General features: G+C 31.4%; 1 protein-coding gene across 8 annotated transcripts in view; it reads left to right on the top strand.

Annotated features, from left to right (window-relative positions):
• LOC122271858 (cell adhesion molecule Dscam1-like) overlaps positions 1–18,106 on the top strand; it is a 106,171-nt gene that overhangs the window by 85,938 nt on the left and 2,127 nt on the right. For all 8 annotated transcript variants that reach the window (XM_087164744.1, XM_087164742.1, XM_087164740.1 and 5 more), the window contains exons 11-14: positions 83–181; positions 2,770–2,958; positions 7,880–8,029; positions 10,202–10,398. In XM_087164744.1, coding sequence (XP_087020870.1) covers positions 83–181; positions 2,770–2,958; positions 7,880–8,029; positions 10,202–10,398 — 635 coding nt within the window. The remainder of the gene's footprint in view (positions 1–82; positions 182–2,769; positions 2,959–7,879; positions 8,030–10,201; positions 10,399–18,106) is intronic.

The following is an 18,106-nucleotide window of genomic DNA, read 5'->3' as shown; positions in this document are numbered from 1 at the left end:
AGTGCAAAATGCTCTTGTCAATCATATTTGAGTACTGTTAGTTTTATAAATCTAAAAGGAATCATTTTTGTTATTTCTTCAGATTTACCGAAATCCCCACCGATTTCATTGGTGAGTACTTCTGAATCAGAAATAACCGTAAAATGGAATCAAGTGGTGAACAGAGATGACCCATTAACAGGTAATATATCTTACTTAATCGTTATATTAATTTATTGAAAGTAAATGAAGTATTTCAAGGGGTAAAATCATAAATTAATAAGAAAGCTTTTAGTTCTGACATTATCGTTACATTTTTGTAGGATTAATTTTTAGCTAAATTTTGATTATAGTTATTTATGCTATCTATATTTTTTTGTTATCCACAATATTGTTTGTGCAATAAAACAAACCAATTCTACTAAATTAATTTTTTACTATTAGGAAAGAATATAGTATAAGTTTAGTTTGAAAAGAACATAATTAATTTAGCAAAATTTCGATTATCTATAATATTGTTTGCACACAAAAAAATAATTACTGGATTATATAATACATTTTTTAGGTCAGCATTTCATGGAATGGCTAACCTGGTTCTTTCTTTAAAGAGTTGCAATTTAAGCGGTTTTTGTTTAGCAGCATGACAAAACTTAATTTTTTGAAGTAATAATTAGTCCATTTCTCCACAACTTGTATAAGTATTTCGTTACTTTTAAGAGCAAATATATTAAATTAGCATTTTGAGATCCAATATTTTGGACAATATTTGGTGCAATTTTATGAATTAAAAAATAAGACTGTTTTTTTCCTTTCTGTATATTATTGAAAAGCAGTTATTTAAAGTTTGTAAGTAAAATGAAAAATTGCAAAACAAAATGTAAAAAATTTAATTTGAAAATCCTTTAGCATTTTTATTGAACATAAACATTTTATTAAACACAGGGAATTTTATTTCATGACCAAAATGCGTAGAAATACACTATAAAAACTTGCCAAACTATGCAAAAATTCTAGAAATTGAAAAAAAAAAACATCATTTTTTTATGTAAAACTAATAAAAAGCTAATAATGTTAATCAAGTTTGATTAATTAAATTTTTCAACAAATTCTCTTCAACTTGCTTCAAAGTTTTTGGAGAATTAGTCATCTTATAAAAAGAATAATTTTAAAAAAATTAACAGTTTCACGTAATAAAATTTTTATCGTTATTCAGGGATTACGCACTTATTTATTACTTTCTTTCCAGGAAATGCAGTTGCAATTTTTTTAGGGTGGAGCTTTGTAGTTTCACGATTGTTAATTCGTCTTTTTCATCTGATTTTTAAAAAAAAATAATCGATTTCAGTTCATAATTTAGCAATCATATCACATAATTTTTAATTGGAGATATCATCCACTAAATTATTCTTGTACAAAAATGCTAATCAGCTTATTCTCTGTTTTTTCTTCAAGAACCATATTTTTGAAACCATATTTTAAAATTATTTAATTTCGGAATATTTTTTAATTCGGCTAATTAAATCAGATCAAATTTAATATTAGTATGAGAGAATAGAATTATAATTGAAATTTGTAATTGAAATTGGTTGTTTATATGCAGTGGTGCTATAAAAAATTTTCTACACATTCTCTCAAACTATTATAGGTTGTTTAGTGTTCCATAATGAAAATTATACTGTAAACAATTAAAATTCCATTTTTATAAAAATATTCCTATTCGTTTGCAATAAAATTTGTCTTTATTATATTTAAATAAAGCAAATTGTGCGTCTTTTGCTTTTCGTTTGCTATTTTTAGTTTGTTAAGTTGTCTGCTATATGTATATTGCTCCAAACAATACCCTTATTTTTTTTCGACAATAATTCCTTTGTATGGATATCCTTTCAAACCTGTGCCACTCTCTGCTTGTAAAGAGGTTGTGTCAATCAAAACAGAACCTCCTAATTACCTAAATAATTAAAAAAATATCGAAGTGAAACTTTTTATTTTTTTTATTTATCTTACAAATACAAATTTGAGACTTCTTAGTTAAAAAGTGTAATTTAACATTATTGTCAGTTAGGCTAATTATCAAAATACTCGTATGATACCGAAATAAAGCTTCTTTTTTTTTCTTTACCCATTGGCAAAATGGGTGTTGTTTTGAGTTTGATGGCGTGGGCACCTTATTTGGACGTCATCACACTTTTCAACTGTGTTCAAGAGTAATTGTAAACAGTTCGCATGCGTCGTCATTGCATGCGTTGCTATCTCGACCGCCGCTGTTTGATAATTTTTTTAGAATTCTTTTATTTCTTCACTACCAGGTATTTTTAATGTATTTACGTAATAATAATTTAAAGTATTTTTATATTCTTTTTATTATCAATTGGTAATTACTGACTTGACGGTGATTATAATACAAATATGAATACTAAAGAAGGTAAAGTATTTTGTGACGTCTTGAAACACGTGCATAGGCAGAATTTGAAAACCAATCCGACGACAAACATCCATAGAGACAGCAACCCATGCTTTGAAATGTTGTGGCGTTTAACGGAGTCCATCCAGAAAAGAAAAAGCATTTGACCAATGGCTAACCAGTGATCGTAATAAAGAGATCGCAATTTTTTATTTTAAATTTTTTCAAATTTTTTATTTCACATATGTTCCAAATTTTTAACTTCAAGGAAGTGTGAGGACTTTTTTTCTTTTTAGGTATGCAGATTTCATTCCTTAAAAATTAATGAAGAAATAAAATTACTCGCATTTTTTTTTTCTTTTTTGGAGGACACTGATATTTGTTTTCAGGTTACACGCTGCATTACCAAAGGACCAATGGCCACTGGTTGCACGTCCCTCTCGTGTCTGCTGAACAGTCCAGTTATTCCTTGACTTATCTTCAGGCTGATACACTTTATCACATCTACCTGACAGCAAACAACAAGCATGGACGGGGGCAGGCCAGTGAGATCATCACGGTCAAGACAAAAGAGAAAGGTAGTTTATTTTATATTTGGGTTGAAGGAGGCATCAGCAGGTGGCAAAAACAACTATATTTTATAAAATACTTAAACACATGCATGTAGTTGTTACCGTGAATGTTCGAAATCAAGAGATTGCGACTTTCACCAGTGAATGTCAACAATCATATAGTCGCTTTGGTGGAAATATTTGTTATACAGTCAAACCCCGCTATAGTGAACACGGCTTATAGTGAACTCCCGGATATAGTGAACGAAATGCTCGGTCCCGTGCCTTGCTATACACGTATAATGTCATTTTTAGTGGATATAGTGAACCATAAAAATGAGAAGTTGGATATAATGAACTTTTTTCTGTCAACAATCCCCCCCCCATTTTCTTTGTAATAATTTTGAAATTTCTACTTCAAAATAAATACATATACCGATTTTTAAAACCATCTATAGAAACTACTTTTATGTGCTCGAATGGCAGGTTAGACAGGTTCAAAAAGCGGAATAACAGAAATTCAGGAAAAATTATCTGAGAGTCGGGAAGTATTTCCATATCTGATGTTGAGGATTGCTCATCAGCTAAAGATTACTAATTTTTATTTGTACGCAAGACGAAGAGTGGTGAAAAATAACACATTTTTTGCTACTACATAATATTTTTCAGTCATTTATATGAATATAATGTAATGAAAGGGAGGAGTTTGGGAACCATTAGGGAAATTGCCTGCGTAACGGATATAGTGAACCCCCGGTTATAGTGAATCGAAATTTCGGTCCCTTGAAGGTTCACTATAGCGGGGTTTGACTGTATAACCAATATTTTTCATAAATTGAACATTTAGATATGTTACTGTGAATAATTGAAATCAAGACTATCACTGGTGAATGTCAACAATCAAAATTGCTGATCAACGCTTACTTGCTAATTTATCACAAATTAAACATTCGCTATTTAATGAATAAGATTTTTTATACATAAATTATATATTAGATTATATATAAATTATATATTAGATTATATATAAATTATATATTAGATTATATGCAAATTATATATCAGATTATGAATAAATTGGAAAATTATGGAAATGGAAAAGAAAAAAGGAATAGAAAATTATAAAGTAGTCACTGTAAGAAATTTTTATAACAAAATTTTTATCTATAATTTATTGTTTGCACTCCAGCTACATATAATAATTAATGGTGTAGTATGTGTCCACAGAGGATACTTTTATAAGATTTTTTTCGCTACAGGGTATTTCGTGTACGTATTTAATTTTAATCACTGAAATTTTTCATAAATTGAACAATATAGATATGTTACTGTGAATAACTGAAATCAAGACTATCACCGGTGAATGTCAACAATCACATAGTCGCTCTTGGTGTATATCGGTAATATTTGTTATATCCTCTTCGATATTAATTTATTCGCTGATATTATTATATGTATTCGATATTTTGATATCTACTGAGAATTGATTAGGAGAAACATACCGGTACTAGTTAAATGCATACTGGGCATTTAACCTCAAAAAACATTGATGTAGGGCATATCGTGCAAATGTATACCGGGCGGGGGCACTTAACTAGACTTAGTATATTTTTGGACATTTACCAAAATGACAATGCTTTTATCTCTATTCCCCGTTAGAAGTAAACAACCACCCATTCAGGTCTTTCACAGTAACATAGTCACATAACCGATGAAATTTCTTTTCTTACGTTAGCACCGAAGAGCTGAAACAACTATGGGCAGAAATGAAGAGCTAAAAGCAAACTGTTAAGATAAATAAAAAAAGATTTTAAATAATACCTAATGATTTAGGCCGGATACATAAAAACTTAGGTGGCAGAGCAAAACCGACGGTCACCACTGTATTGTTGACTAGTTATACCAAATAGCTTATTATCAATCACCATCCGATTGCTATTTAAGTTATATTTGTATTTTAATATTTCTTTTAATAATTGGAGAATTATAATTTATATTTCATGGCATTAATTACAGCATAATCTAAAAATTACTTCATTTCACGCTTTTTCTTCCTTCTTTTTTGAAATGAACCTCGTCACATTTAGAGAAATGCTTCCACAGAAATGTGACACAGTGGTAAGATAAACAATTATTTTTTAATTGAGTACTTGCACTTCAAGAAGAAGATAGCTCATACCCACATTGTTGACCTGCGACGTTAAAGGCAGCTGATCGTTTATAAGCAAAATAGCTTGGTAAAGTCGAGCAAAGTTTCTCCACATAAGGTAGAATGTTAGTTAACGTTAAGTTAATTGAATACAGCTCCGTATCGCACTTCGAATTTGTTGAAATATAATTCTTTCTCGTCTACGGATTTTACTTAACTTAGATTTATTATTTGTTTATGTATTTTATGGTAACCATGATTTATTTATGTTTTGTATACCTGGCAACTTCCATTCATAATTAGTTTTTCTCAACATAGCTCTGTGCTTGTCTTTCTGTTAAGTGAAAAATATATTGTAAAAAAATTAAAATCTCTGTGAAAAAAATATAGAATGTATCACTTAAGAGAACTGATACTTGATGGGGTCAAGTTACTCGAAATAGAATCGAAAGAACAGTTACTAACGTTAACAAAGCAGCGTTTCAATAGCCAATCAGGACCAAGATACCCACACCACTAGCAGGAATCCCATTTACTAAAACTTTCATTTTTTGAAAAATTTGCCATGTGTTTTAAAAAGAGGTCGCTCTTAAAATTCCAAGTGTGGCCAATTTCCTAATTTTACCCTATAGTTTAAGCGTTTCAGAAAGGGAACTGAATTAGTTAGTCTTTGTGATACTTTAATATTATCAGACTCCAAATTACCTAATTGCTTATGTAGGGAAATATCATGCATTTTTGTGCTACTTCCATTTTTATCATTTTCTTACTTTTTTATTTAGTATTCTTCTTTCATGGTAAAATAAAGAACTGTTTCGTCTCCAAAAGTGGACAATTAGAATTGTATATAGATTCTTTAAAATAGTTTTATTAAATGAAATTTCCAAGAAATACGGAAATGTATACAGCAAGAGTAATAAAAACTTTTAATAAGGCTAATTTTCTACCAATTTTTATAAATTTTAACCATTATTTCAATTTTTATGAACTCCAATTCAGAAAAAAAAATTACCAAACTAATTTTTTTGGCAATTTTTATTTATTTATTGTAAATTGTAAACAAGCTTTTATCCAGTTTCTAAACATTCTGACCTTTATCTAAATGGAATTTAAAATTCTAGCCAATTTTATTTCAGGAAATCCGAGAGAATTTAAATATTCACAATTAATCTTTACAACTGTACTCTTTGTAAATTGAATGGGCGTCTCAATATTACGTCGCCTCTCACTCTACATATGTTTACTCTCTCCATTATCGTAGTTTTGACAAATTTGCTTTTTCTCCGATGCAGTTAAGTCGAACTGCTGTGAAAACAAAGCAAGATTGGTGCCGCAACCATAGTAAAGAAGAGAGGAAAAACATAGAAATTGGGGAAATTGAGTAACATTGAGATGCGTATCAATTTTTCTCAGGGTCACGTGATTTCTCCATTCTCTTTCCATGGTTTTCATTTTATTTTATAACCGCCATTGAACTGCAGACCCAATTTTGGGTTTACAACTACTAATATATATCTCCGTAACCTTGTAATTTTGAACCAACCCAGAAGACAAGGAGACTCCAGGATCAGTACCCCCAGATGCATGATTTGTTATGGAAACATGGAGGACTTTGCGGCTCGACAGATTTAACTTGCATCAGTCACCGGCTTGGATCGAACCCATGACCTCTTGGACGTGGGCCCAACGCCCTGCCAACCAGGCTATCCCAGCCCTCTTTCCATGGTTTTGGTAAATCACATTTTTCACGCTGTAGAACATTTCAGTAAGAAGCAGGAATATATTGACGTGCAGGACAGAAAAGCGAAATGTCTCTTCCAATATTATTCTTTATAACATATTTAATTGCGCACACACTTTTAATCTTAAATATTTAAAAATAAATATATGTTGTTAACACTAAACATACCTTAACCGATCAAATGACCGTTTAAGAACTTTTGAATCAAAAATGCGCTTATCATCTTATCGTTTTTGCACACATAACTTTTTTTAACAATAATATGCAGTTAATATTCTATTATATTTTGTTTGTTTCGAATAATACTTGTCGTATATCTATTTCTACCACAACCGGTCATTTGACCGGAAGAACAATTTATTGCTTTATAAGTTTATCAGATCAGAAATGACGATATAATGCGTGTTCAACGCATTGCGTTCGATTTATATAGTTGCACATTTCTGCAAAGACAGTTGCGTAGTGAGTTCAATCAGAATAACTGTGAATTCACATTTCAAGAAAGTACCACAACTTTTACATTGGCATTTTTGTGCAAGAAAAAGTCACAGAAACCAAGTGTTTCGGTAAGTAGTTTATGTTTTATTTTGATAGCTTTACTTCATTTCTAACTAACTGTTAGTTTTGACACAGAAAAATGTCGAAACTCTCAAAACAACGCAAGTTCTTAGAAGAAATAATATTCATTATCAGAATAATTATAAGAATAATAGAAATGATAATAATTAGAAGAAATATGTTTGGGGAAAATGTGCAATGGAAGTACCCTGTATATATAAAAATGCGTTAAGCAATTAATTAAAATTCTTATTCTTTGTGTTTGTACTACAAAAAAATGGGCAGTATAAAGTTATGTTTAATTATAATAAATTTTTTTTCTAGTTTATTTCCTTCCTAACATTCATATTTCATACATTCAATCAAGAAACATAAAGTCCGGCCATTCGACCGGTTATGGTAAAAATAGGTATACACCAAGTGTTGGTATGTTTAGTGCTAAACAAGAAATGAATTAAATTACTGTTTTCTTAAAAATTATCTTTTTTTCTTATTTTCAGGTTCGAAAGATTTTCCAATGTATTTGGATCTTCAAATCCTAGTGCCTGCCGCCGCTGCTTTGTTTGCAGTCATCGTTGTTATCATAGTTGTTATAGTTTACGTCATCAAATCTAGATCTAGAGAAGATTTAGTCAAAGATCAAATTAAAGGTATGTTCAATTGACATTTAAGACAATTCGTTGAAATCATTTATTAAAGTTGGGCTCACGATTTCTTACCGCGGGCAAAGGCACAAAAAGTTTTCGTCTCCGTGCAACTTGAATAAGGCTTACATATTTCATTTTCGGAAAGGGTAAATTATTTTATGAAATTCAGTCAAATTCGGTATTTATAATTTTTGTTTTCCATTCCATCTTGTCGTATCCGAGCTTAGGTTTACTCTAACGTCGTGACTGTCATTCTTCTATCATCATTAATATCTTCCATCATTTGGAGGATTCTTCTAGCTTGATTGAATTACGACAAACCACTTTAAAAATGTACGGTTAAGAAGGTTTGATTGATTTGTTCATTTACGTCGCGCTAGAGCTGCACAATGGGCTATTGGCGACGGTCTAGGAAACATCTCTGAGAATGATCCGAAGACATGCCATCACAATTTTGATCTACAGCGGAGGGGATCGGTTAAGAAGGAGAATGGTAGCGAACTCGGTTAACTTGGCGAAGTTTATCTCGAATTCTAACTAGGCGTCAATATCAAACTGTAATCGGAAGTAGCGCACTACAAGTAGCGAAACTACTGTAGTCGCTACTTTTAAAAAATAAAAAGTAGTACAGTGAGTAATGCAATACAAAAAAGCAGTAGTTTTCAGTGATTTCTGTTAACTACTTTTAACCATAGTTTAGTAAAGAAACGCAGCACACACGCACTTAATACAGCTCTCACGACAAAAGCTCAAAACTCGGTGAACTTAACACAGCTCTCTCGGTCTCTCGCAAATACGATAACTTGTAGTAGCTATGTAGCGAATTCTATCCCTAATGAAATTTTGGTGAAGGGAGTATTGTGGCGTAACTACCACCACGATTAATAAACATCAATTCACTATTCTATAAGAAATGCTAACTCGATTCAATCTTGGGGTATCTTTTGAAGGTTGACATTGTCACTTCCCACAATGCCATTAAATCATAATTTTAAACTCACAACTCATTGAAAGATTTAGTTTTGCGTCTTTTTTTCATAAAACAGTCTTTATTTGTAAATGTTCGCGAAAACAGAACCTTGACAGAAAGTTATGCTAGTTTAAGATTCAGAAAAATTATAAAGAGATTTTTCGGAAAAACAAGATCTCGCACAGCCCACAATATTTTGTGATTTTTCACAAATTCGCCAAGCTATGTGTAGATTCCACGGAAACAGTATATTTCAAGAAATGTTTAGAAATGCTTCTGAATTACTCGAAATATCTCAGAAAAAAAGATACATTGTCTTTGCACACTGTTAATTCTATGCAGAAAATTTTATGATTGAATTTTTATTCGGCAAATTATTGTTATCAGCCAATCACAAACTCATATATCGTAACTATTCTATGATGTTCAGCGAAAGTAAACAAAGCAACAATTTTGGTTGCTAAGCTCGTGGCATAGAGGCTGCCGATGTCAACAATTAACCGGCTGATAATTTTGGCGCTAAGCCATCATGTTCACCCATGCATTTAATTTCAAAAACATTTGGAAGATGGTAGTTGGTAACAAAGTTATCGGCAATGTCAACCTTCATCTATGAAAAGGTACGCCCTCATAGAATCGAGTCAACTTGTCTTCTATACTAGTGAATTAGAATTGTAATTTTGTAGTGGTAAACGCACTACAGTACTCTCCCATCTGAATTATAGCTGTGATAGAATTTGAAGAACGGATACCACTCGTTGATACATTGCTGTTTTGTGAGAAACCGGGAGAACAGTATTAAGATCACCGTACTTTTGAGTGCTCATCGTGAGAGCTGTATTAAGTTCACGGTCGTGGTTGCTCCTGTGTTGCCTTTAGCACTCGAATGAATGCGTTGTGTGCGATCGATACTGAGTAGCGCCTGATCGAGGAGGTGAATAATGTAGCAGTCGCAAGTCAACTGCTCAATTTGGACCATTCATCGAAATTGACGTATTCAAATCGAAGTGGGAGTTTCCGTTAAGGTAGGCGTGTTCACAGCCCGTCCGGGTCACCAATGTAGGGAGAGTGGTTTTCGACAATATCAACCTTCATCTATGAAAAGGTTCTCCCTCATAGAACCGAGTTAACCTGTCTTACATACTAGTGAATTGAAATTGTAATTTTGTAGATGAAAGCTTAAGAATTATTCTTTTTTCTTCCAGCTTTAGCTGGTCAGTCTCAATATATCTATGCAGCAGCTGCTCAGCGATATGATAGCGTAGATAAAGGCAGGCCTTTCAGTCAAGGGGAACCTGGAACACCGGCTGTCAGTCTAGCTTCCTACGCCTCCATACCCTCTAGGATAGACCAGGATGACCTCTATGGTGGACCCATTGAGGTCAAGGGGCCTTACGGACAGGTATATAACAAATACGATGCTTTGTCTCAAACATTGGGTCGAAAGAAGAGTAGACCCATCTGTTAGTGTTCGAACATTTTCCAACAACAGTGTCAAGTTGAACCCTTTTACATAGAACCGCAATCATTATTAAGGCTACAGTGGACTCTTAATAGATTTTTCTTAAATAATCTTACATTGAGTAACTTGCAGGGATTGTTTATATTTACAGAGAGAACATAAAAATATAATTTGATACTCAATGCTATAACATGAAAAATTTAAATTTTTCGAAGAAAATTTTCGATTTATTTTAAAGTTTAAATAAGCTCCTTGAGCTGAATGTTTCCTTAAATTTAAAGATTATTTGTTAATTTCAATTTTAATTACATTTCTCTTCAAATTGTAGGGAAAAAATTTACGCATTTTTCTACTAATTTCCATACAGAGTAGAAAAAGCAAGTTTCGGCAACAACAAAAAAGCATGAAAATCGTCCCTCTATGAACGTTTTGGAACATTGAAATGACTTTAAAATATATTGTGGCACCTTATTTCGAAATTGTTTCTCTACAAGTTTTTTTTTATTGATCTAGAGAGTGTGTCAAAAAAAATTCATGAAATAGTCATCAAAAATTACAGTGCATGCAATTATTTCAATTCCCAGTTCGATGCAAAAAAAATTTTGAGGAACAGTACACAAAACACTCGCAGTAATAAGTTTTTGTAATGAAAAAGGCAAATAACATTAATATTGTCAAACGTTTTATAAATTCTTGTGATTTTAATAACTAAATTAAATAATTATGAAATGGTCAAAATTAGAAAATCGATTTTCACGAGTTCACTGTAGCCTTAAAACTGAACAAAATCTTTGAAACCTGACCATCTGTCTGTTTTGTATGTTGACCGCTGTCAAATTTATCTAGGAGTGTTATTAAATACTATTCTAAACCCTACATAGATAAACAACAAGAAAAAAAAAATTTCTAGGTAACTTTATTGACTATTATATTATGCACAAGAATTGCACTGAATAGGTGAAATAATATTACGAGCTAACTTAAATCCATTTGTGAGTTGGCCATGTCAGAAAACTATTTACGTAAGTCTCTGGATAAATTATTGGACTCATTATAAGATTCTATGTAAAATCTTTATTGATACTGTACAATTTTATTGTATTTAGGTAACTGAAACCGATTTGCATTTGTTTACGTTCGTGGAACAATTGGTAAAATCAGACGATACATTATATAAATTCGAACGATTGGATAAATTAGGCCAGGGCTGTCCAACTGGCGGCCCGCGGGCCGCATGTGGCCCTCCAACGCATATTGCGTGGCCCGCCAACTTCTTTTTCAGTCTGATCGGCCTCAGTTTTCCCATTAAAATGTAAGCAAATTGTTTTATAAGCCTTCTGTTCCATTGTTTAATAATTAATAATTCAACTATTAAGAGGGTATTGTTCAACTTTTTCAAACTGCGGCCCGCCAGGTGATCAGTGACCGGAATTCTGGCCCGTGGGCTCTTTGCAGTTGGACAGCCCTGAATTAGGCATTGTATTATATAAATAAAGAATATTTATTATATCAGGTATTATATTATATTCTAATAATTAAACCAAATTGTTATACTCACTGTAGTGTTTTAATAATTGCATGTTTTGCACGAGTTTATATGCAATACTTTTATATTTAAACATACGTGTAATGGGTTTTAATTCAGGAGATTTTTTATATACTTCCTACTTGTATTTATTTTTAACGCATTGCATGACAATGTTAACCAATTAATACATGAACATAAACAAGTGTAAACCGGTTTCAGCCGCGTAAAAACAATGCTGTAAAGTATCAAACGATAATTAAGATTTTAAATAGAATCTTATAGTGCGTCTGATAATTTTTAAAGGGACTGTATATAATAACATTGTTTTGATATGTGTAAAAATAACACAAAATAAAGAAATAATGACTCGCCCTCAATAAGTTTCTCGGTTGACCACCTGTCTAAGTTGCCCTCTAAAGCTATGCAATGCAAGTGGTCAATTTACACAGGTTTCACTGTACGAAGAGAGTATGTCACTAAGATATAGAATGAGAACACTCTGCGTTGTTTGGAGATAATCGAATAATAAACTCAGAATAGTTTGATAAAAATCTCGAAAATCAAATTACCTTCTTCGATACAAAGGGTTTTTTTTTCATGTAACTTTTTTGCCTGATTACACATTAAGTGTACAAGGTTTTTTGCTTTGGAAAAGCATTTTATTTAGCTGAAAAAGATTCATGTACAGTCTCTGGACAAATTAATCGACGCACTATAAGATTCCATGCGAAATCTTAATTATCACGTGATACTATACGGCTGTATTGTTTTTACTCGGATGAAACCGGTTTGTACTTGTTTACGGTCACGTATCAATTGGTTAACATTGTAATGCAATGCGTTAAAAATAAATAAAAATGGGTTAAAAATAAATACAATGTATAAAAAATCTCCTGAATAAATATGTTTAAATATAAAAGTATTGCATATGAATTTGTGCAAAACATGCAATTATTAAAACACCACAGTGCGTCTAATATATTTAGTCTAATTATTATAATATACTAATATACCTGATATAATAAATATTCCATATTTATATAATATATCGTCGAATTTATAATATATATCGTCTAATTTAACCAATTGATACACGAACGTAAACAAGTGCAAACTGGTTTCAGTCACGTAAAAACAATAATACTGTATAGTTATCACCTGATGATTAAGATTTTACACAGAATCTTATAGTGCTGTAAATAATTAATGTAATAATTCTGTAAATAATTCAATGTCTTAAAAGTTTATTAAAATCAAAACTCGCAAAAAAAATTTTAAGCAACCGTAAAAAATATTTAGGTTGAAATTGGAGCTATTATTTTTAAAAATCACATCCTAGATTTTAATAGATGTTCATATTTTAATTTCTTTTAATATACAATATAAAGGTCCAGACATTTAAATATATATATATAGTTTTATGGACAATGTTTGTTAAAATTTTGCGAAAGTAACATTATTAATTATTTGTAAATGTACCATAAAATTGAGTTTTAACAAATATAAAAGTAAGTATTCGAATCTATTTACAAGAATTTTACATGAATCAAAGATAATATTTGTTAATATTCTGGAAGTTTTTGTTGAGTTATTATGCTAGTATTTGTTATATTATTTAATATTTATATCTTAAATAGCATATAAGATAGTGTGTAAGTACTAATAAGTTTTGTTGAGTTATTAAGTTAGTATTTGTTATATTATGTGTAATTTAACATGCATATCCTAAATAACATATAAAATAGTGTATAAGTACTAATAAGTGTTATAAGTACTAATTTATGTTATATTTTACGTTAAAGTTTATTTTGTTATATTTATGATTTCTGTTTTTGTTTTTTTAATTTCTGAATCAAAATTCTCTATTTTGTTTCATAAAATGGATTATGTATTTATGATTTGTGTTATTTATTTTTTGTATAATGCATCGTGTATAGAACAATTAAATTTATTATAATTTATTTGTATTATTGTCTTTATTGTTTATTCATTTTTTTATAAAATGAACTGATTTTTTTATACTGAAACCTCAAATATAGACACTTGTCTATGCGCAATTACTGGGTATTACGCCCTTAATATTGTTTCAGAGAAATCTCTACCAAGAGTAGTAAAAAGTATAATATTCTATTAAAGTATAGTATAATAATCTATACACATTTTTGATTGCATTTTAATATTTAAAAGTGAAAACAGAAATGTAAATTCGAAACTGCATACATAATTTGCTAAGAAAGCGAGATTAAAGGCTTTAAACCTGTTTAATTGTCTGATAAAATTGAGAGTAGAATAAAGGTGATTAATGTGAAAACCACCTTCGAAGATTTTCTTTTTCTTTTTTGCAATCAAACTAATTGTAATATTTTCAGTTCCACCTTCCTCAATAGTTATCCGCCAGATTTTGATAACATTTGATCAAAATTACAAAGCTACGGATTTGAACATTAGTAGTCGTAAACCCAAACAATTGGGTCGGCTGTTAAATGACGGATATAGCACAAAATAAAATTAGATACAAAACTGCTTCTCATATATGTATTTTTACAACGCTTATCGAAAAGAATGTCAAAAATATATACATACTAAGAGACAAAATTTAATATTCAAGAGAGGAAAAACCAAAAATACTATCAAATTCTCTGAATTTATAGTTAAAGAAATCGAGATGAAAAACCTATTTGATTGCAGGAAGAAAAAAATTTATATCAGTTGAAAAGCAATTACACTCTTAGAAAGTTCTGAAAAAAATAGTTAAATAACAATTTATTTAATTGGTTTCGTACCAGATTCAAACTAAACAGTGAGATAACCATATGTAAGATGGTATTCAAAATGTCACTTGTGAGAAAAAGCGTTTATTTACTGCTTTATCCTAATACGGTTAAACAACCAGAACTTTTGGTCGCCAATCTATCCCACCTAATGAAGCTTCTTAGTTCCTTACAGATGCGTACGTATTACAGCCGAGAGTGCTAATCTGACAATTTCCCGACCGACAGAACGGGGGTTCGAGTCCCATTATTGACACAAAATTTTTTTCATTCCCTTCAACTCATCCTGCATTTATTCAACATCCTGCACTCTCTGATTTATGACTCTAAGCTATTAGAAGGCGATACTCTCATTCACATCATAAAGCTTCTAAACAATGGCCAATATCCAGTTAAGTTCCTTTTTTACGATTTTGAAACCATGCTTTTTGTAAATGGTTTAAAAAAAACATGTCGCTTTGTATTCATGGCGTTATAACCATGCTAGTTGTAAACGATCAACAAACCGTAATGGTAAAAGTTCTTTACCGTAAACTTTACGGTTAATTGGATGGACAGACTGCTGTCGGTTATTTTATCATAATTTTAGAAGAAAATTCTAACAGTGAATACTAAACACATCCCAAGTTTCATCCGGAAAAAGATTTTTATTTACGTTATAGGGAATGGTATAGATTATTCATAGATTTGGATATCGCTTTTCTTTCTTCCCCACTTCAAAATTAACTATCGATCCTCAACTGTTTTGAAAGAACTCTAATCAGATATGAAATTAATTGGTTACGAAACATCCTTTATATTTCCTGCAACAAATATTTTATCGTTATTTTTTTTTATTTCATTCAATGAAAGACACCTCAAAGTTTCAAATACTTGGCAATACCATTGGTTCAAAACATGAACTCTTTATACGTTTTTTAACTGTATTTTTGACTCTTTTATTTTTGGTCAATTTTACTCCTTTAGATGTTTTACGTGCTTTTGACTTGTTTTTATGAATTCTGGTTCTCTTCGTGATCCTTTTGATCTTTTATTTTGAGATGAAAACTTGAACTGGTTGCTGTTCCGGGAATTTCCCTCCCATGGAGAACTTTTGGTCATTGGTGACCTCTATTGTCATAGCCATACACTTTGAGACGAACCGGGTTAGAATGTTCGACATTATTTTGATAATAGCTATCAAACTTTACTCTGTCAACAAATTATTTCTGTGCAGAAATATAGTATTAATTCACTTTCTTGCTATTCCTTATAGCATTAAAACATTTTAAAGTTTGAAAAATTTCTCAATGGTTATCGTCGTTGCTTCATTATCATTTTTTAATTTTAACTTTTGCTGTTGAATAAAAGAAAGTGTGGGGATAGTAGTTATCAATCATATCAACCTTCATCTATGGAGCCGCGAAGGCTCAGGGGATAGAGCGTTCGTCTTCCAATGAGGCGAACTGGGCTCGAATCCCAGTCGATACGAATTCCGCATCCGGCTTGCATCGAACACAGTGCTGACGTGAAATATCCTCAGTGGTAGACGGATCATGGGTTAGAATCCCCTTCAGGTCAGGCTAACCATGGGAGGTTCTCGTGGTCTTCCTCTCCATGTAACTCAAATGCGGGTTAGCTCTATCGAAAAATCCTCCACGAATGCAAATTTCTCCCAATACTCCATCTAAGAGTTCCCTTTCTACTGGTCCCGCAGTGGACTGATCGTTAAGACACGGTTCCCAGCAGATCACCGAAGTCAAGCATCACTGACTACGGTCAGTGTGCGGGTGGGTGACCACTTGGATTAGTCTGCGTAGGGACCGAGGGTGTGCGGTATTGGTCCTCGTTGAACTGTTCTACCGTAAAGTGCTCGACTTCACGTGCAGGTCGTCGGACTACCGAAGCGGGGGTGCCATCCCCTCTGCAGAGGATCAAAATTGTGATGGCATGTCTTCGGATCATCCTCAGGGTTGCTTCCCAGACCGTCGCCAATAGCTCATCGTGCAGCTCTAGTGCGACGTAAATTAACTGTAACTAACCAACCCTTTCTTCTGGAATATTTCTGGCCTTCTGGATTGGGTTCAAAATGACAAGGCTAAGGAGTTGAACATTAGTAGTCGTAAACCCATAAAATTGGGTCGGCTGTTCAACGACGGTTATAAAATTAAATAAAGTGGCTTTAATTATAAATCCCTTTTGGAATTATTATGATTTATTCTAAATTTTATAAATCTCATTAGGGATGCTGAACTATTTGTTCTTGCACGGACACATTTTGCGTTCATTTATCTATTTCGTATTTTTTACTTTCCTACATGGTTTAAAGTACTTGATTTATTGTTTTAAATTTACACGTCATCGATATTTTGATACTTTCTAAAGTGAATTAATCTGTATTAGTTTCAATTTTACTTCACTGTAATTTTGTAGTGCTTAGTTCTTACGTGGCAACGGTTCAAACCCTTATCCGAAAACTCTTCAGGGGGTAGGTCGGTCACTATAAATCTTATTAAATACTTGGCAATACTTATTTATGCCAAAAATATTCCCTTAACGGTGATTGAAACGTATAATGTTTTTTTTTTCTTCTTAGCCCATTAACTTCATTAACTAGCATTCCTTTTTAATGGTGCTTATTCAAATTAAACCCCAAACTCATAGAGATTATTATTTTGATATAAATTCTACATAACGCATAAAAGCTGACATATCTGTTTAACTTTTGATCCAATAAGCAAATATTAACTTATAAGACGCAATTTCGTTGAGAAACTAGATAACTACGAAACCACTTTTTCACAAGTTAATAAACTAATTAATCTATGCAAGTGATATTTTAAGTTACGAAAACAATACTTTTATCGAATTTTTTTTTTCTTCACCTTTTAAAGTTTCAGACCATTAAATTATGGAAGGCAACTGCGATCTGGAAGATGTGGTCTCTGTAATCTATAGTCAGAAAATTGCTTGGGCCCCTAAATAATTATTTCACCTTTTCCATTTTTCACAACAGTTTCCATTTTTCACAACACAATTCTGTAACAGTTTAAGGGAATAAAAAATATTTTACACCAAAATTCTGTGTAAAATATTTTTTATCATTTTTTTATCATCTTTGAATAAGTCATTTATTCAAAGATAATTTTATGCAAAAGATTACTTTTTTAAGATAACTTTTTTTTAGCTGTTGAAAAGTTTTTAAGCTGCAAGATAATAAAAAATTTTAAAATTTTTTTTCTAAATTTGTTCTGATTTTGCGAAATCAAAATTTAAAATAAGACATTTTTTCAAATTTTACTCTAAACTATGCGGATAATTTTGTTCAAATTTTAGATTTTATCTGTTACAAATAAGTAGTTTAAAATTA

Source organism: Parasteatoda tepidariorum, chromosome 5 (genome assembly GCF_982258835.1).
Source record: "Parasteatoda tepidariorum strain Cologne lab strain chromosome 5, Ptep-v5.0, whole genome shotgun sequence".
Lineage (NCBI taxonomy): Eukaryota > Metazoa > Arthropoda > Arachnida > Araneae > Theridiidae > Parasteatoda > Parasteatoda tepidariorum.
The sequence above is the reverse complement of the archived record's forward strand: the minus strand, read 5'-3'. Positions and strand labels throughout refer to the sequence as shown.